This window comes from Pseudonaja textilis, chromosome 2, assembly GCF_049901715.1.
Source record: "Pseudonaja textilis isolate UNSWEBS1 chromosome 2, rPseTex1.2, whole genome shotgun sequence".
NCBI classification, from domain to species: domain Eukaryota; kingdom Metazoa; phylum Chordata; class Lepidosauria; order Squamata; family Elapidae; genus Pseudonaja; species Pseudonaja textilis.
In genome coordinates this window covers 216,333,120-216,349,779 of record NC_141991.1, presented here as the reverse complement: position 1 = coordinate 216,349,779, position 16,660 = coordinate 216,333,120, and the positions used below count along the sequence as shown (strand labels likewise).

Sequence of the window (16,660 nt, the reverse complement as noted above, 5' to 3'; positions counted from 1 at the left end):
AAAAAATTAAGCTTCATAAATGCCTGAACTGTGACAAGAAAATATGCTTAATCAAGTAATAAAAAAACCTTTCAACAGACTCATTTGATATTCATGCTTATTTTTTCAATAGCACGTATCTCAGTAAATTGGAAACCCTACACAATTGTATGCAAAAGCAGGATCAGATTGTGTGTTTGATGAACCCCTAGGAGATCAGAAACTCACATCATCTCTATATGCACAATCATGTTGTAAATTTGAGTGTATACTTCACTGTAGTTATTGAATTCGACTTCTAAATATGTAAGGACTTGAGAAATTGTTACATAAGTAACAAATGAAATGAAGTTTGAGAAGTTTGTCTTTGTCTTCTTTTCAACTTGGTTTATATAATTTTACATTTTCTGTAACACAGAAATGTAATGCCTTTTAAAAAGCAACCCTTTAAACAAATGTATTGTGTGTACATATTTGAACATACTTTTTTTAAAAAAAGCACTAAATGGTTATTTTGCTACAGAAAATCACTTTAAATCTTCAATGCTAAAATTATTTAATTCTTTAAATTATGCTTAGTCTCCACAGCAGGAGGCAGCACTGGTTTCAGATTCTTCCATCATTCAAGGTGGTTGCTTTCCTAATAAACTTTTTATGGTTAACAAAAGTACAAAATTCTATTAAAAATAAGATTTCTTAGATATATGGATGGAAAAAAAGGCAGCCAGGATATTAAAGAATTGTGAGAACTTAAATCCAATCTCTCTGCAGTGCACTCAACTGGGAGAAGCTATAATGAGATGCCTACCTATTTTAAAATGAATGAAGACTCATCAATTCTACTGCTAAACATGCCTGGAGAACTATTTCTACCAGAACAGAGACTAATGTCTAATATTGACATCTTGCAGCTAAACCTGAATTTAAAAACAAAAAAACAAACAGAAGCTAATACTGAAGCTTAGCTCTGTTTCTTTATATTGTAAATATAAGAAAGCAGGGTGTGTGTATTTGGGGACAGGGGACGCAGAGTAATTCTTGTGCAAAAATTATTTTAAAGGTTTTCATTGTCAGTTGTTGTTTTTAACCATTTAGTTATATCTGACTCTTGGTGATTTTATAGGCAAGTGCCCCCTAGGCTACCCTATCAAGCACAGCTTCTTTTAATTGTTGAATGTTCAACTTTGTATCAAATTTGATGTTATCAAGCCAGTGTGCTTGCTTGCTTCTTCTTTGTCCACTAGCCATTCTTAGCATCACTGCTTTATCCAGTGCATGCACAACATGGCCCAAGTAAATTAGATATAGTTTTATGATTATAGCTTCCAGTGATGTGTTTGGTTTTATACAATTTAACACTTCTGTTAGTTACTCTGGCTGTCCATAATATACACAGTAATTTATGCCAGCACTGCAGTTCAAAGGTCAGTTTAAGTAGTAAGGGGCTTATCATTGCATTTAATGGTTCTTGGATTATACAGGTGAAACTCAAAAAATTAGAATATCGTGCAAAAGTTCATTCATTTCAGTAATGCAAGTTAAAAGGTGAAACTAATATATGAGATAGACTCATTACATGCAAAACAAGATAGTTCAAGCCGTGATTTGTCATAATTGTGATGGTTATGGCTTACAGCTCATGAAAACCCCAAATCCACAATCTCAGAAAATTAGATATTACATGCAATCAATAAAACAAGGATTGTACATAGAACAATATCCTACTTCTGAAAAGTATAAGCATGCATATGTACTCAGTACTTGGTTTGGGGCCCTTTTGCAGCAATTACTGCCTCAATGTGGCATGGCATGGAAGCTATCAGGCTGTGGCACTGCTGAGGTATTATGGAAGACCAGGATGCTTCAATAGCGGCCTTCAACTCTTCTGCATTGTTCGGTCTCATGTCTCTCATCTTTCTCTTGGCAATGCCCCATAGATTCTCTATGGGGTTCAGGTCAGGCAAGTTTGCTGGCCAATCAATCACAATAATCCCATGGTCACTGAACCAGGTTTTGGTGCTTTTGGCAGTGTGGGCAGGTGCCAAGTCCTGCTGGAAAATGAAGTCAGCATCCCCATAAAGCTCGTCTGCAGAAGGAAGCATGAAGTGCTCCAAGATCTCCTGGTAGACAGCACTGTTGACCCTGGACTTAATGAAGCACAGTGGACAAACACTAGCAGATGACATGGCTCCCCAAATCAACACAGACTGTGGAAACTTCACACTGGATTTCAAGCATCTTGCAGTGTGTGTCTCTCCATTCTTCCTCCAGACTCTGGGTCCTTGGTTTCCAAATGAGATACAAAAGTTTCTCTCATCAGGAAAGAGGACTTTGGACCACTGAGCAACAGACCAGTTCTGTTTTTCTTTAGCCCAGGTAAGATGCTTCGGACATTTTTTGTAGAATAGAATAGAATAGAATAGAATAGAATAGAATAGAATAGAATAGAATAGAATAGAATAGAATAGAATAGAATACTTTATTGGCCAAGCGTGGTTGGATACACAAGGAATTTGTCTTGGTGTAAATACTCTCAGTATACATAAAGAAAAGATACATTCGTTAAGAATCAAGAATCATAATGTACAACACTTAATGATAGTCATAGGGTACAATCAACAATCAAATCATACTAGGAAACAGTCAACATAAATTGTAAGGATACAGCAACAAAGTTACAGTCCTACAATCACAAGTGGGAGGGGATGGGTGATAAGGAGTGATGAGAAGATTAACAGTAGTGTACACTTTGTAAATAGTTGAACAGTGTTAAGAGAATTATTTGTTTAGTAGAGTGATGACTTTTGGGGAAAAAACTGTTCTTGTGTCTAGTTGGTCTGGTGTGCAGTGCTCTATAGCATCGTTTTGAGGGAAGGAGTTGAAACAGTTTATGTCTGGGATGTGAGGGGTCTGTATTTATTGTTCAGGAGTGGCTTGACAAGAGGAATACAACATTTGAAGCCCATGTCCAGGATCCGTCTGTATGTGGTGGCTCTTGACTTCAGCCTCAGTCCACTCTTGTGAAAGTCCCCAACACTTTTCAATGGCCTTTTCCTGACAATCCTCTCCAGGCTACAGTCATTCCTGCTGCTTGTGCATCTTTTTCTTCCACATTTTTCCCTTCCACATAACTTTCTATTAATGTGCTTTGGGAACATCCAACTTCATTTGCAATTACCTTTTAAGGCTTTCCCTCCTGATGGAGGGTATCAGTGATGGTTTTCTGCACAGCTGTCAGGTCAGCAGTCCTTCCCATGATTGTGATTCCTACTGAACCAGACTGAGAGACCACTTGAAGGCTCAGGAACCCTTTGCAGGTGTTATGGCTTAATTAGCTGATTAGAGTGGGACACTTTGAGCCTAGAATATTGAACCTTTTCACAATATTCTAATTTTCTGAGATTGTGGATTTGGGGTTTTCATGAGCTGTAAGCCACAATCATCTCAATTATGACACATCACGGTTTGAAGTATCTTGTTTTGCATGTAATGAGTCTATCTCATATATTAGTTTCACCTTTTAAGTTGCATTACTGGAATAAATGAACTTTTGCACAATATTCTAATTTTTTGAGTTTTACCTGTAATTTTATAACCCTTGACCTACTTAGACTCTCAGGATGGGTGCAAGATATTAATCTGGTAATAAATTTGAATTTACCTTTTTTTTTTCAAAATTAAATTTTCAGAATTGAAGTCACCCCTATTAAGATGTATACTTCTTGATATACCACAGCCTTAGTAAACAATGTCGATAGGATTTATTTGTCATTTACTAGGGATGGACAAATTATATATGTGTATGTGTGTGTGTGTGTATCTATCTATCTGTCTGTCTGTCTGTCTGTCTGTGTGTGTGTGTATGGCATTCAGCTTTGTTCAGGTATTTTCCCACGTCATTGTAGTTGTGCTTTTAAAGTTGTAGCACGTTTGGCAGAATCTCATCTGCCATCATCAGGCTTCTGTATAGTGTTCATCTGACCAGATGAACACAATACAGAAGCCTGATGATGGCAGATGAGATTCTGCCAAACGCTGCTACAACTTTAAAAGCACAACTACAATGACGTGAAAATACCTGAACAAAGCTGAATGCCATACATGTAAGTACGCGCGAAAACTTAAGAAATATATATATATATATTCTGCTCCTCCTCCTCAGTGGTTTGTTTTCACACTTATTTAACCAAGATCTGCATGCTAGTCAATGTGCAATAATTGTTCCAGGATCTGCCCTTTTTCTGGCTTCCTGGACTTTATTAAATCCTACAGGATGCAATCATAAGCCTTTCCATTGTATTTTTCCTGTAATTGTGCTGCTGTCATTTTTCTGCACTTGGAGAATGGCTGGAGAATTTCTTAATTACTTAAGCATTTCTTAATTACTTCTTTCTCAGTAATGACCCCAAATTTTCTCAAAGAATGTCAAAAAGGCACTTTTGTCTTAATTTTTATTGCTGTATCATCTCAGGTGTCCCTCGGCATTATAAGAAGGAACAGCTACCAGATGTTCAACCTTCATTAGCTTTTATTACTGAGTCTGCAAACATTTTACCAGAGGTCCATCAATCTAGGACACTTATTTCTATGCTCATTGTGTGTTTTTGTTCATTGTTGATTTCTGAGAATGCCCAATTATCATAAGTGGTCATAAAATAGTTCTAGGGATCAAAAATGAAATCATTATCCCTTATGTGCTGTGCACATTGGCTGAATCAGAGAGAGATAATCTGGACCGCAACACTGAAGAATCATATGGGACCTGATTTACAAGAGGAGCTCCCAAACCTTGGAATAAGGTCAAGAAGCCTTTTAAATAAGGGATAAAAGGGGGAGAGGGAAAAAATTGCAGGGATTCAAAGAAAGCTGTAAATTATAGAAAAGCAAATACAAAAAAAGAAAAAGCACGAAAAGTCACATGTGTGGACAGCTACATAAATTGAAATGATGAACAGAAAAATGAACTCTCCCAGAGAGAGTAGAGATAAACCAATTGTTCAAATGACAATAAAACATTTTTTAATTCGTTCTGGTCATGTGTATTTTATTAGCAGAGAAATAGACATACTAAGGATATCAAGGGAGGGTAAAGATGTGTCTTAGAAGCTAGAAAGTAAGCAAAACTTTTTTTATTGCCTCCTTTCAGAAATAAATGGGTGAAGAGGAGGGACAGGCAATTAATCTAATCCCGAATCCTGTAGGTGCAAGGTAACTCCATCCTGTAGTTATTGTTCTGAAAGTTAAAAAAAAAAAGTTAGAATTTCCACACAAAGGAAAATGAGCAATTTAAAAATATGAGCTGAATGTTAAAAGATAGCTTTGTTTTAAGAAACACTGATATTGAAGTATTTTTTTAGTCTAATCTTGAGTTAAAGATTGCCAAAGCAGTTTATAGGTTAATGAAGACAAGGTAATAATTGCTTTCTAGTTTGCAAAATTACAATATAAAAAGGAAAAAGAATGGAGAGGGAGAAGGAGAAAAGGCAAGTGTTTAATATTTCAATATACTTATGTTAAACTGCTGAGATATAATGGGCGACTCAGATAATTTTTTTCTTAATTTCTAACATAACATCTGTTATGTTTGTGAACTGAACTTGATAATTTTGTATGCAAATTATATATATATATTTGTTTTCTGAGGTTCTCGCGGGTATTTGTATGTGGATCTTTGGTTGTTCGGGTTTTCTCCCGCGTAAGATTCGAAGTATCTAGGCAACGTTTCAATGAAGTCTCATTCATCATCTTCAGGCTTCTGTCTCCGGCTCTGTGCTTCTCAGAGTAATGGAGATTGCAGCTGTTTCCTCCTTTTAACTGCCAGTGGGGGTGGGACTTGATTGGGTGGGGGCTTGGCTGTGTTCTGATTGGCTGGGGGTGTGTTCTCATTGGTAGGGGTTTTGGCTGTGTTCTGATTGGTTGGGGGGTTAGCCGTGTTCTGATTGGTTGGAGGCGTGTTCTGTTCAGGTGGGGGCTTGGTTGTGCTCAGGTTAGTCTTAGTTGCTGGGGGATTTGAGCTGGTGAGCTGTGATCTTGCTGTTTGGCTTCGAGTTCGTGGTCGTGCTGCATCTTCATAGTGGGTGTCGGTTTGCTTCATGTATGGCTCGGAGGGGTTTGAAGTGGGTAGTGATGCAGCTGCAGTGCAGCTTTTGGTCCATGGTCGTGTCTCATGAACAGACGAGTACCTAACATGAAGAAGGACACCAGACCCACACCCATGAGAGCCACACAAGATGCCACCACCACACTTCCATGTAGAAAACAGACTTACACCCACTCAGAAGATGAGACACGACCATGGACCAAAAGCTGCACTGCAGCTGCATCACTACCCACTTCAAACCCCTCCGAGCCATACATGAAGCAAACCGACACCCACTATGAAGATGCAGCACGACCACGAACTCGAAGCCAAACAGCAAGATCACAGCTCACCAGCTCAAATCCCCCAGCAACTAAGACTAACCTGAGCACAACCAAGCCCCCACCTGAACAGAACACGCCTCCAACCAATCAGAACACGGCTAACCCCCAACCAATCAGAACACAGCCAAACCCCCTACCAATGAGAACACACCCCAGCCAATCAGAACACAGCCAAGCCCCCACCCAATCAAGTCCCACCCCCACTGGCAGTTAAAAGGAGGAAACAGCTGCAATCTCCATTACTCTGAGAAGCACAGAGCCGGAGACAGAAGCCTGAAGATGATGAATGAGACTTCATCGAAAGCGTTGCCTAGATACTTGAATCTTACGCGGGAAAAACCCGAACAACCAAAGATCCACATATATATATATATATATATATATATATATATATATATATATATATATATATATGTGTGTGTGTGTGTGTGTGTGTGTGTGTGTGTGTGTGTGTGTATTAATGTCCTTACTTTGCTAGCAAGTTAGCAAGTTTTCTTTATATTACAGATTTTTAACCAAATAATATGAGGAGAGTATCAACAAATATATTTAGTTGACAAAGTACTTGTGAAATGTGAAAAATTGAGATTACCAAATTTAATATTTATTAGAAAATGCAAAATTAGGCACCTCATATTCTGCACTGAAATGTAAACAATATCTTAATCCTAATTCAGAAGTTCTTGTTTGGTTCCAAGTCCAGCAGTCTGATTGTTCTTCCTGCTTTAAACTCTCCTTCAGGATGTACTTGATTTTTGTCTGCTTCTTGTAACTCTCAGTAGAAGTTATTAATTTTGGGAGAGTGAATAACTCAATGCTGGAGTAAAGGCCCACCATTGTTCATCTCAGGGGAGTATCTTCTCATTGCTAATGCTATAAGTTCAAATAATTTAAGCATATTTAATATTTTAATAGCTTAGGACGTTCACTACATACTTAAAATAGTGAACCTCATTATCAATGAGGCAAATGCTTCTAACTGCTGTAGTGTTTTATGAGATAAAATAGATGCCTCAATTTCTGCAAGACTTAGAGCTCCCATGTTGCCACCTTAACATCCAAATCTTTCCCAAATGAAGAGAGGGAATGAGAGACAGAAGAAACTGAAAAAGTCAACCTTTGCCAGTTCAGTGATGTCATGACCTCGAACATGGCTTCTACAAAGGTGCTTTTTCAAGAAGCATCTGGACTTTCTGGTTTTTCTTTGAAGATGTTTTGCTTCTTGGATGAGACGCAAAACATATTAAAAGAAAAATCAGAAAGTCCAGTTGCCTCTAACAAACATGACTGAGAATCTCCATAGATATATGGCTTTTACAAGATGTAAGAAGGACATTGGCCTCTTTATTGAAAAAGTACTATAGCCCTGCTCTACAGGATGCCAGGAACTACATGCTTCTGTAGAATACTGTCTGTTAGTACACTTAGCCTACTGCCATCTTAATGTCCCCATAAACTGAGCGTAATGGAATGATCAGGCTAACATCTGGAGGGGATTGCATTGAAGCCAACTGAAGAATTCCAAGAAAAGGCAAAAGCAGGATAGTAAAAAAAAAAAAGTACCTATGCTAGTCATGGACCAGTCATGTTTTATAATAAGGTATATGCTAATCAAGCAACTCTGCCTTCATGCAACTGATTGGGTGTAGTTATGTGCACTAACTAAGCTATCTGCAAAAGCAGCCACTAACATGCTGCTTATTTGTATATGGGAATTTTGCAAGTTCTTATAGGTAAAAACCCTCTCTCTGATGATAATTTTCTTAAAGGGAATCTTGATTTCCTCTATCCCATTATATTAATTGGAACCACCCTTAGATACTTACCTTCAAAGGGCCCCAAGCTTTTTTAGCATGACAGAAAGTTCTCCACTATCGTTTAGAGCATCAAGATCTGTAAAACCACCAATACATGTTTCCCCAATAAAAATTCGAGGAACCTAGAAGGCAAACAAAATGTATTATTCAGCAGACAAAATCTCTTTAGACTTCTGTCTTGGCATAAAACAAACTTTGTTAGAGTAACAAATGACAAGGTAAGGAAAAGGAACAGGCTAGAAGCTACATCATTAGCTATGAGTAAATGTCATGCCAATAAGACAAATCCTGGAGATTTCATTGTTATTTAAATATGTTAGGGCTGTCCACTGCAAGGACACTCCATGGTTTCGGAAGGCATTGATTTTGGGACTCTGCTCTAGTTAACTGGTGTCAGTTCTTTTTTTACTTTTATGGCATTCTATTTTGTAACATAAATTGTTGATTTTAAATTAACTTGTGTTCCTATAAATATATGGGGTCCGCCACAATAAATGCAAAACCGAATAAAGTTCAGAATTACCATAATTTGCCAAAGATGCTTTCATTTTGCAAGGCTTGCACAGGAGGATGGTGGATCCATTTTCATTCACACTGCTTCTATGCCTTTTAGATGTAGTAATTTATTAAGTGAAACTAGCTTCTTTCACCCTACAGTGCCTCCTTCTTGAGACAAGCAAAGGGAAGAGATACTTCAACCATTAAGTGAGAGAGTAAAAAAGGTATCAAGCTGATTTCACATTAGTTACTTGGGACTATTCTCTGGAGGGGCCGAAATGCCCCAGGACTGTTTGTCATATATAGTGTTTTGAAGGCTGAGAAATCTAGAATAGAATAGAATAGAATAGAATAGAATAGAATAGAATAGAATAGAATAGAATAGAATAGAATAGAATAGAATAGAATAGAATAACAGAGTTGGAAGGAACCTTGGAGGTCTTCTAGTCCAACCCACTGCCTAGGCAGGAAACCCTACACCACTTCAGAGAAATGGTTATCCAACATCTTTTTAAAAACTTCCAGTGTTGGAGCATTCATAACTTTTGGAGGCAAGTTGTTCCACTGAATAATTGTTCTGTCAGGAAGTTTTTCCTTAGTTCTAAGTTACTTCTCTCCTTGATTAGTTTCCACCCATTGGTTCTTGTCCTGCCCTCAGGTGTTTTGGCCAATAGCTTGACTCCCTCTTCTTTGTGGCATCCCCTGAGATATTGGAACACTGCTACCATACCTCCCCTTGTCCATCTTTTCATTAGACTAGACATACCAAGTTCCTGCAAGTGTTCATCGTATGTTTTAGCCTCCAGTCCCCTAATAATCTTCATTGCTCTTCTCTGCACTCTTTCTAGAATCTCAACATCTTTTTTACATTGTGGCAACCAAAACTGAATGTAGTATTCCAAGTGTGGCCTTACCAAGGCATTATAAAGTGATATTAACACTTCATGTGATCTTGTTTCTATCCCTCTGTTTATGCAGCCTAGAACTGTGTTGGCTTTTTTGACAGCTGCTGCACACTGCTGGCTCATATTTAAATGGTCGTTGTTAGGAATATGAGTCAGCTATTTGGGTTGGACAATATATAAACCAGGATAGACATTTTAATACTGTATTTTTAAGAAAATGCAAAACTGTACTTAGGTGTGGTTTCTCAAACAGCCATAAGATGGAGCCAGAAACCTGGGTTGTTTAGTCTTAGTCTTAGTCTCAGAAGAGAGTGTGTCTGAGTGAGTCTGTTTCTGTCTGTTGGAGAGTATTGCCGTTCCTTAATTGGCTGCTACTCTGGATTTGATGTAAGTCTGATACTGAATTGTTTTTGACACTGGACTTTGTTATTGGATTATCCCTGGACTGAAAACTGACTGATTTAACCTGTGAATGACTTTGGACTGCTTATTTGAACTTTGCTTAAACGTTTAGGGAAGTAAAAACCTACATTTACTGTACAGTGTATCTGTGTGCTGTGTGTGCTTATTCAAACACTTCTCTCAAATACGTCTCCCTGTATGCACTCATTCTCCTAACAGGGAATTACCTGAACAGTTGTCCACTAGGACTCTGAGATCCCTCTCACAGTTACTACTATTGAGCTATTTGGCCCTTGTTTTGCATATAAAGAAACATTTTAGTTACATAGCTGTAAACACAAAGTAGGAATCCAGCTTTCTGTTTTCTCTGCTGCAATATGAAATAAATTTATATGGAACTTCATCCTTATAATACATTACTTATATGCAATGCAGGTGGTTCAGAATACAGATGTGATATTTTCCTATTAAGTATGTCTGCTGTGTGGGAATATTTCAAATTCTCCATTTTACTGCATGCTAGTCATGGATAAGTTGTAGAACTTCCAAGATTATGGAATGAATACACTATATTTTCCACAAAAAACCAAAACCCTATTTGGTAGAAGATTTCTCAACCGTTCTAAATAATGTGCACTATGACTAGGAAAAAGCAACACAATTTTCCCTCACCAAATGATACTTGCACTTACTCAGTGATATGCAAATGTACCTCAGCCTTCATCAGTGTAGCATCCACTAGAGAACTCTCAGAATAACCACTGAGAAAGTGGGTATGTATGTCTTGCAAAAGTTAAAAGCAATATATTGGTTTATATACTACTAAAGGCTTGTAACCTTCAATTAGACAAATAGGTGCATCACAGTGCAACAATTTTTGAACCAACATACCAGAAATGGGCTGGCTTAAAGAATGCATCCAAAACCCAGGACCCACTACTATCATGGGATTGAAATTTGGCAAAATTGTTGCTGCTGCAGCACAGCTGCTTCTTCCAGCTACGTTTCCCCCAAACCCATAGATACACAGTGTAAAGGAATATGGGAGAGGTATATTCCTGCCCTCTTTTCTGACCCCCTCTGGTTGCTGTGGAATTGGTTGGTGGTAAAGCCCAACAGGCAAGAGTGATTGACTGCTTTGGAACTGAGACCTAAATATGAAATAGCTTAACAGTGGTGGGCAATGAGGGAAAGACAAGGCAGTGACTTGGATGCCTGCTGGAAAGTTAGGGCTGACTGGGGATGCTATCAGTCAATAGGTGAGCCCTCTTTTCCCTGGAGAGATTCGGAATGCAGTTATCCTCATAGTCCTCAGTCCTTTTGTTCATCACCCCTCCCAGGAAAGGGGCAGGAAATCCCATAGGTTAACTAAGGAGGAAGAGGAATGATTTCTGACATTCTCTGCCAACTTCCCATAAACAACCTTAACCAGGAAGCCAGCAGGACGTCAGAAATTACTGCCTTTCCCATTGCTCCCCCCCGCCGCCCATGGTCATTCAATTGATCTCTGAAAGAATGACCAATGGATCACGGTTTGTCTATTCATTTATATTCCCATGACTTCAAAAAGACATTGCACTCTTGTCCCTAAATAGTGTTGTTTCCAAAGACAGATCCAGGATTCAAATTTTATCCCTCGCAGTCTAAGATGCCGGGTAAGGATTTAGCAAAAATAGAAGGGAGCACTGTTCTGAGCACTTTACATTCTGAGGACCCAGATGAAGAAACAAGCTATATTTAGACACAAAGAGCACATGACTCATGTTATCCGTTTTTCTGAGCTTTGTTAGGTTAAAGATTATGAACAACCCATATTACTGTTTAGCAGCCATGAGAGCTCAGTATTCCTTGCCTTTGCAATTTCAATTTTTATTGAGATTTATCACATTTCACTGTTGACTTTGTTGCAGATTACTCAGCTATTGCCTCACCCACATTTCAGCACGTTGGAAAAGCAATATTGTACCAACAGTTCAACTGTTAAAAGAGCATATTATGTGGGTTATATTATTGAAAAACAGACACATGAAAACACAGATCTTTTCCTTACATACCAAGAAGGCAAAACACATGATCTCACTCAGATGTAACTTTTACTCTGTTTTTAAAGGAAACTCACCGTTCGGGCACCCGTTAACTGCATAAGATAGTCTTGAATGTCATCCATATTCTTTTGATTTGTGAGATCAATAAATGCCAAGTGCCCAGGCTTGATATTAAGTTCTTTCAGAAGATCTAGAGCACTGTGACAGTAAGGGCAGCTCTTCTTTCCAAATACAACCACTTTATCAGATGCAATATGACTAGCTACAAATTGCTGGGCCATCCTAAAATTCTTAGTAATTCCCAGCAACAAGAGCCCAATTCTGAGGTTGAGAGGAATAAAAACAGAAAGCAAAAACTCAGCTGCACTACAGAAGTAAGGTTATATGAGTTTCAAGCCTCTTTCTTCCTCTTGGAGCCAACATCCTGTAGGAGGAGTTACTTCTCTGTTTGTTATTGTTAAAGAGCTATGCACAATGATTGCTTAGTCTTTTAACTATTGCTTAGTAGAAATATGTAGGCACTTCCCACTCAGGATGTGAAATGATTCTGTCACTGAGTGTTAACAAATTGCACAACTGATTATTGCTGGCTGTGTTTTGTTTGGATTTGCCTGCTTTACTGTTGTTAAGAGAGATTTATAGCAACCAAAAGTTGCTCCTCAGGATGAAGGTTTGAAAGGGTGATCTAATTGCAGAAAACATGCATAGATGCATAGGGAATTTATTGGAAGGGTGGAATATCAGTTTGTCCAATAAATACAGTCAAATATATACCATGAAACCAGTAATCTCTGCCCCTTTACCTTAATGCATTTACACGTTGTTTATTTTATCAACTGCGATATTTCTGGACATGTCAATAGAATTAAGAGCCACTTGATTGGAACCATCAACTGTCTTTCTAGAATGCTCACTTTTCTGAAGAGGTCTGGTACCATCTTTCCTAAGAATTTTTTTTTTTTTTTTGGAAAGGCATAAACTTTCACGAGTTGCATGTCTTTGAATAAAATCCATGGGCTGGGAAAAGAGCCACCAGTCTTTTTCTCATTTTTTTTTTTTTGCTATTACAAACTAATACAGCTCTCCTACAACACACATTTTAATACACAATGGAGTACATTGTAAAGTAGGGATGAGAAATTTTGATGACCAGAGACTACCTTAATATTTGAGGAAGGGAGTAGTGATTACAGTGGGCAGGGCACTAATGATAAAAGAACAGGGCTAACCAGGGTGATGTACTTTGAGGATAGAATTTTTGTTTTAATCTATGTGAAGGGTTACAGTGTACCAAGTCTAGGTCACGGGTGCATCACATGAGGAATCATGATGATTTTTTGTCTTTGCAGAGCTGGGGTGGGCATGGCCTGCACATAACGCATCCGGTCTGCAGGTCGCCAGTTTGACACCACTAGTCTAGGTGAAGTTGCAGTTTTCACAATGGGAAGTTTTACCTATTACACCTAAGAAGTGCAGTCAGAGGAGCTGCAGAGGTATGAGGGGAAAAGTCCTTAAGGCTTTTACCAATCTCTATTTAAAACACGTGCTCTGATCAATCAATCACATACAGGGGTGGGATTCTACCAGTTCGCACCTATTCACTAGAACTGGTTGTTAACATTCTAAGCAGTTTGGAGAACTGGTTGTTAGAAGAAATTACTGGCCTAATCCTGTAAAGAACCCATCTTGTGAGATGTTGCTGCTTGATTCCTTGAAAGAGATATAGCCTATCTACCCATATGGATACAGATTTATGATATTTGTGTCATACAATGGATTGCTTGACTACAGCTCCACAGTAACTGCTGTATTGGCACAAAATGCTGAACCATAAGCAATCAGTTACATTTACCCTAGAATGTTGTGTATAGTTATGAATTGTGAAATTGTGCTTAGTTATGACTGAATATATTGTCTGACCTGGGGTACCATTTGGGGTAATGGAGGAAAAACACAATTAATTTAAAGTTATGCAAACACAATTGCACAAAAATACATCGGCATTGAGTCTCTTCTACTGATCAAACAAATTACAACAGGTAACCCAAGTTAATTCAGGAGCAATACATGATCACAGGATTACTTCTAACACAAAAAACCAATAGGAAGAACATTATAATCTTAATTTTAAACAGGGGACTTATTATTTTTATTCCAGCCTTTGTATATTGCAAAATTCTAGAAATACTTGGCAATTCACAGCTAAAGAAACATGACAATAACAATTTCATAACCATAATAAAAATATGATAAAAGGCAAGTTAAAAGGCAATACCCCACAATATTGAAGTGAAATTGGAAATATTAGATTAGTTTGAGAATAGTGACAGATCAAGATGTATGGTGTAATATCACCCATAAAAAACATACCCCATCAATAAGCAATTTGGTAGCAGAGATAAAAATAGAGCTTAATAAATGAAATGTTATTTCATATCAGAATTGGTAGTAGAATCAACCTGCAATACATTTGTTTTTAAATTGAATATAGCTGATGCGAAACTTTTTGTGAGCAAAACTAGTAGCCTGATTTAGAAAATATATGCATCTATGACTATGACTAATTAGATTATAAATTAAAGAGGTTCTAATTTATTGCTCATCCACCCAAATGTACAATTGAAATTTACTACATTTGTAGGTGGCTACCTGTTTACCTGCTCCCTTTTGGGAAATCCTGATCAGAAGAGAGACTATTGGGCTGTTACAAAGAATTTGCTTCACATCTGGAGAATCAAATCTTTTGCGTTCATTCTGAAGGAAATGCTAGCTAAATAATCAGCTGACTGCTACTGGAAATTTCTTCCCAGGCTGATTTAAGTGTGAGGGGAAAAGAGATACTGTCCCTTGGTAGGCTAAGCTTATTTTGCATATTTGGCTGCTGGTCAGAAATTATTTAAGGCAAATGTCACGGTTTCAGTTTTCAGCGCTGGATATCCCCATTTTCCCTTTTGAGACTTCAGTTGTTCCTCTGTCTCAAATCAGAATCAAATGAGGCTGAGAACAATAGAGAATCTCTTGCTCCAACCTCTTTCTGTTGGCAGCTGCAGAACTTGGCTTGTGATAGACAGACACTTTCTGCAGTGGAAATGATTTAGTATAGAATAGAATAACAGAGTTGGAAGGAACCTTGGAGGTCTTCTAGTCCAACCCCCTGCCTAGGCAGGAAACCCTACACCACTTCAGACAAATGGTTATCCAACATCTTTTTAAAAACTTCCAGTGTTGGAGGATTCACAGCTTCTGGAGGCAAGTTGCTCCACTGATTAATTGTTCTAACTATCACGATATTTCTCCTTAGTTCTAAGTTACTCCTCTCCTTGATTAGTTTCCACCCATTGGTTCTTGTCCTGCCCTCAGGAGCTTTGTAGCTTGACTCCAGTGGTGGGATTCAATTTTTTTTTACTACCGGTTCTGTGGGTATGGCTTGGTGGGTAAGGCAGGGGAAGGATACGGTAAAATCTCCAGTCAGAGGTGGTATTTGCTGGTTCTCTGAACTACTCAAAATTTCTGCTACTGGTTCTCCAGAACTGGTCAGAACTTGCTGAATACCATCTCTGCTTTCGTCCCTCTTCTTTGTGGCAGCCCCTGAGATATTGGAACACTGCTACCATACCTCCCCTAGGCCTTCTTTTCATTAGACTAGACATACCAAGTTCCTGCAAGTGTTCTTTGTATGTTTTAGCCTCCAGTCCCCTAATCAACTTTGCTGCTCTTCTCTGCACTCTTTCTAGAGTCTCAACATCTTTTTTACATTGTGGTGACCAAAATTGAATGAAGTATTTCAAGTGTGGCCTTGCCAAGGCATTATAAAGTGGTATTAACACTTCATATGATCTTGTTTCTATCCCTCTGTTTATGCAGCCTAGAACTGTGTTGGCTTTTTTGACAGCTGCTGCACACTGCTGGCTCATATTTAAATGGTTGTCCATTAGGACTCTGACATCCCTCTCACAGTTTCTACTATTGAGCAAGATACCATATATACTGTACCTGTGCATTTGATTTTTCTTGCCTAAATGTAGAATCTTACTTTTTTCACCATTGAATTTCATTTTGTTAGATAGCGCCCAATGTTCAAGTCTGTCAAGATCCTTCTGTATCTTAAGCCTACCTTCTGGAGTGTTGGCTATTCCTGACAACTTGGTGTCATCTGCAAATTTGATGAGTTTCCCATCTATCTCCTTGTCCAAGTCATTGATGAAGATGTTAAACAGCACTGGGCCTAAAAACAGAGCCTTGGAATACTCCACTGCATACTTTCTTCCATATAGATGCAGTTCCATTGAGGACATGTTGAGTGTGGTTGGTCAGCCAGTTACAAATCCATCTGGTAGTGATGCTCTCGAACCCACATTTTTCTACTTTATCTAGTAGTAGGTTATAGTCTACTTTATCAAATGCCTTACTGAAGTCCAAGTAAATTATATCAACAGCATTCCTCTGGTCCACTAATTTTGTCACTTTGTCAAAGAATGCAATAAGATTAGTCTGGCATGATCTATTTTTAACAAACCTATGTTGGCTTTTGGTTATTACTTTGTTTGCTTCTAAGCATTCCCTGATTCATTGCTTGATTATCTTTTCCAGA

At 38.2% G+C, this 16,660-nt stretch overlaps 1 protein-coding gene across 1 annotated transcript; it reads right to left on the bottom strand.

Annotated features, from left to right (window-relative positions):
* Positions 1-5,006: 5,006 nt before the first annotated feature.
* On the bottom strand, positions 5,007-12,511 carry GLRX (glutaredoxin). The gene is made up of 3 exons (XM_087927033.1): positions 12,144-12,511; positions 8,229-8,341; positions 5,007-5,212 (listed from the first exon to the last, which is right to left on the bottom strand). Exons 1-2 carry the CDS (start codon positions 12,348-12,350, stop codon positions 8,231-8,233), a joined length of 318 nt encoding a protein of 105 aa, XP_087783159.1. The 5' UTR covers positions 12,351-12,511; the 3' UTR covers positions 5,007-5,212; positions 8,229-8,230.
* Between the last annotated feature and the right edge of the window lie 4,149 nt (positions 12,512-16,660).

Coding starts and splice junctions, on each gene's coding strand:
- GLRX (XM_087927033.1), bottom strand. CDS start 12,350: ATGGCCCAGCAATTTGTAGCTAGTCATATTGCATCTGATAAAGTGGTT. Junction 8,342..12,143: donor AGTTAACGGGTGCCCGAACG/GTGAGTTTCCTT, acceptor TTTGCCTTCTAG/GTTCCTCGAATTTTTATTGG.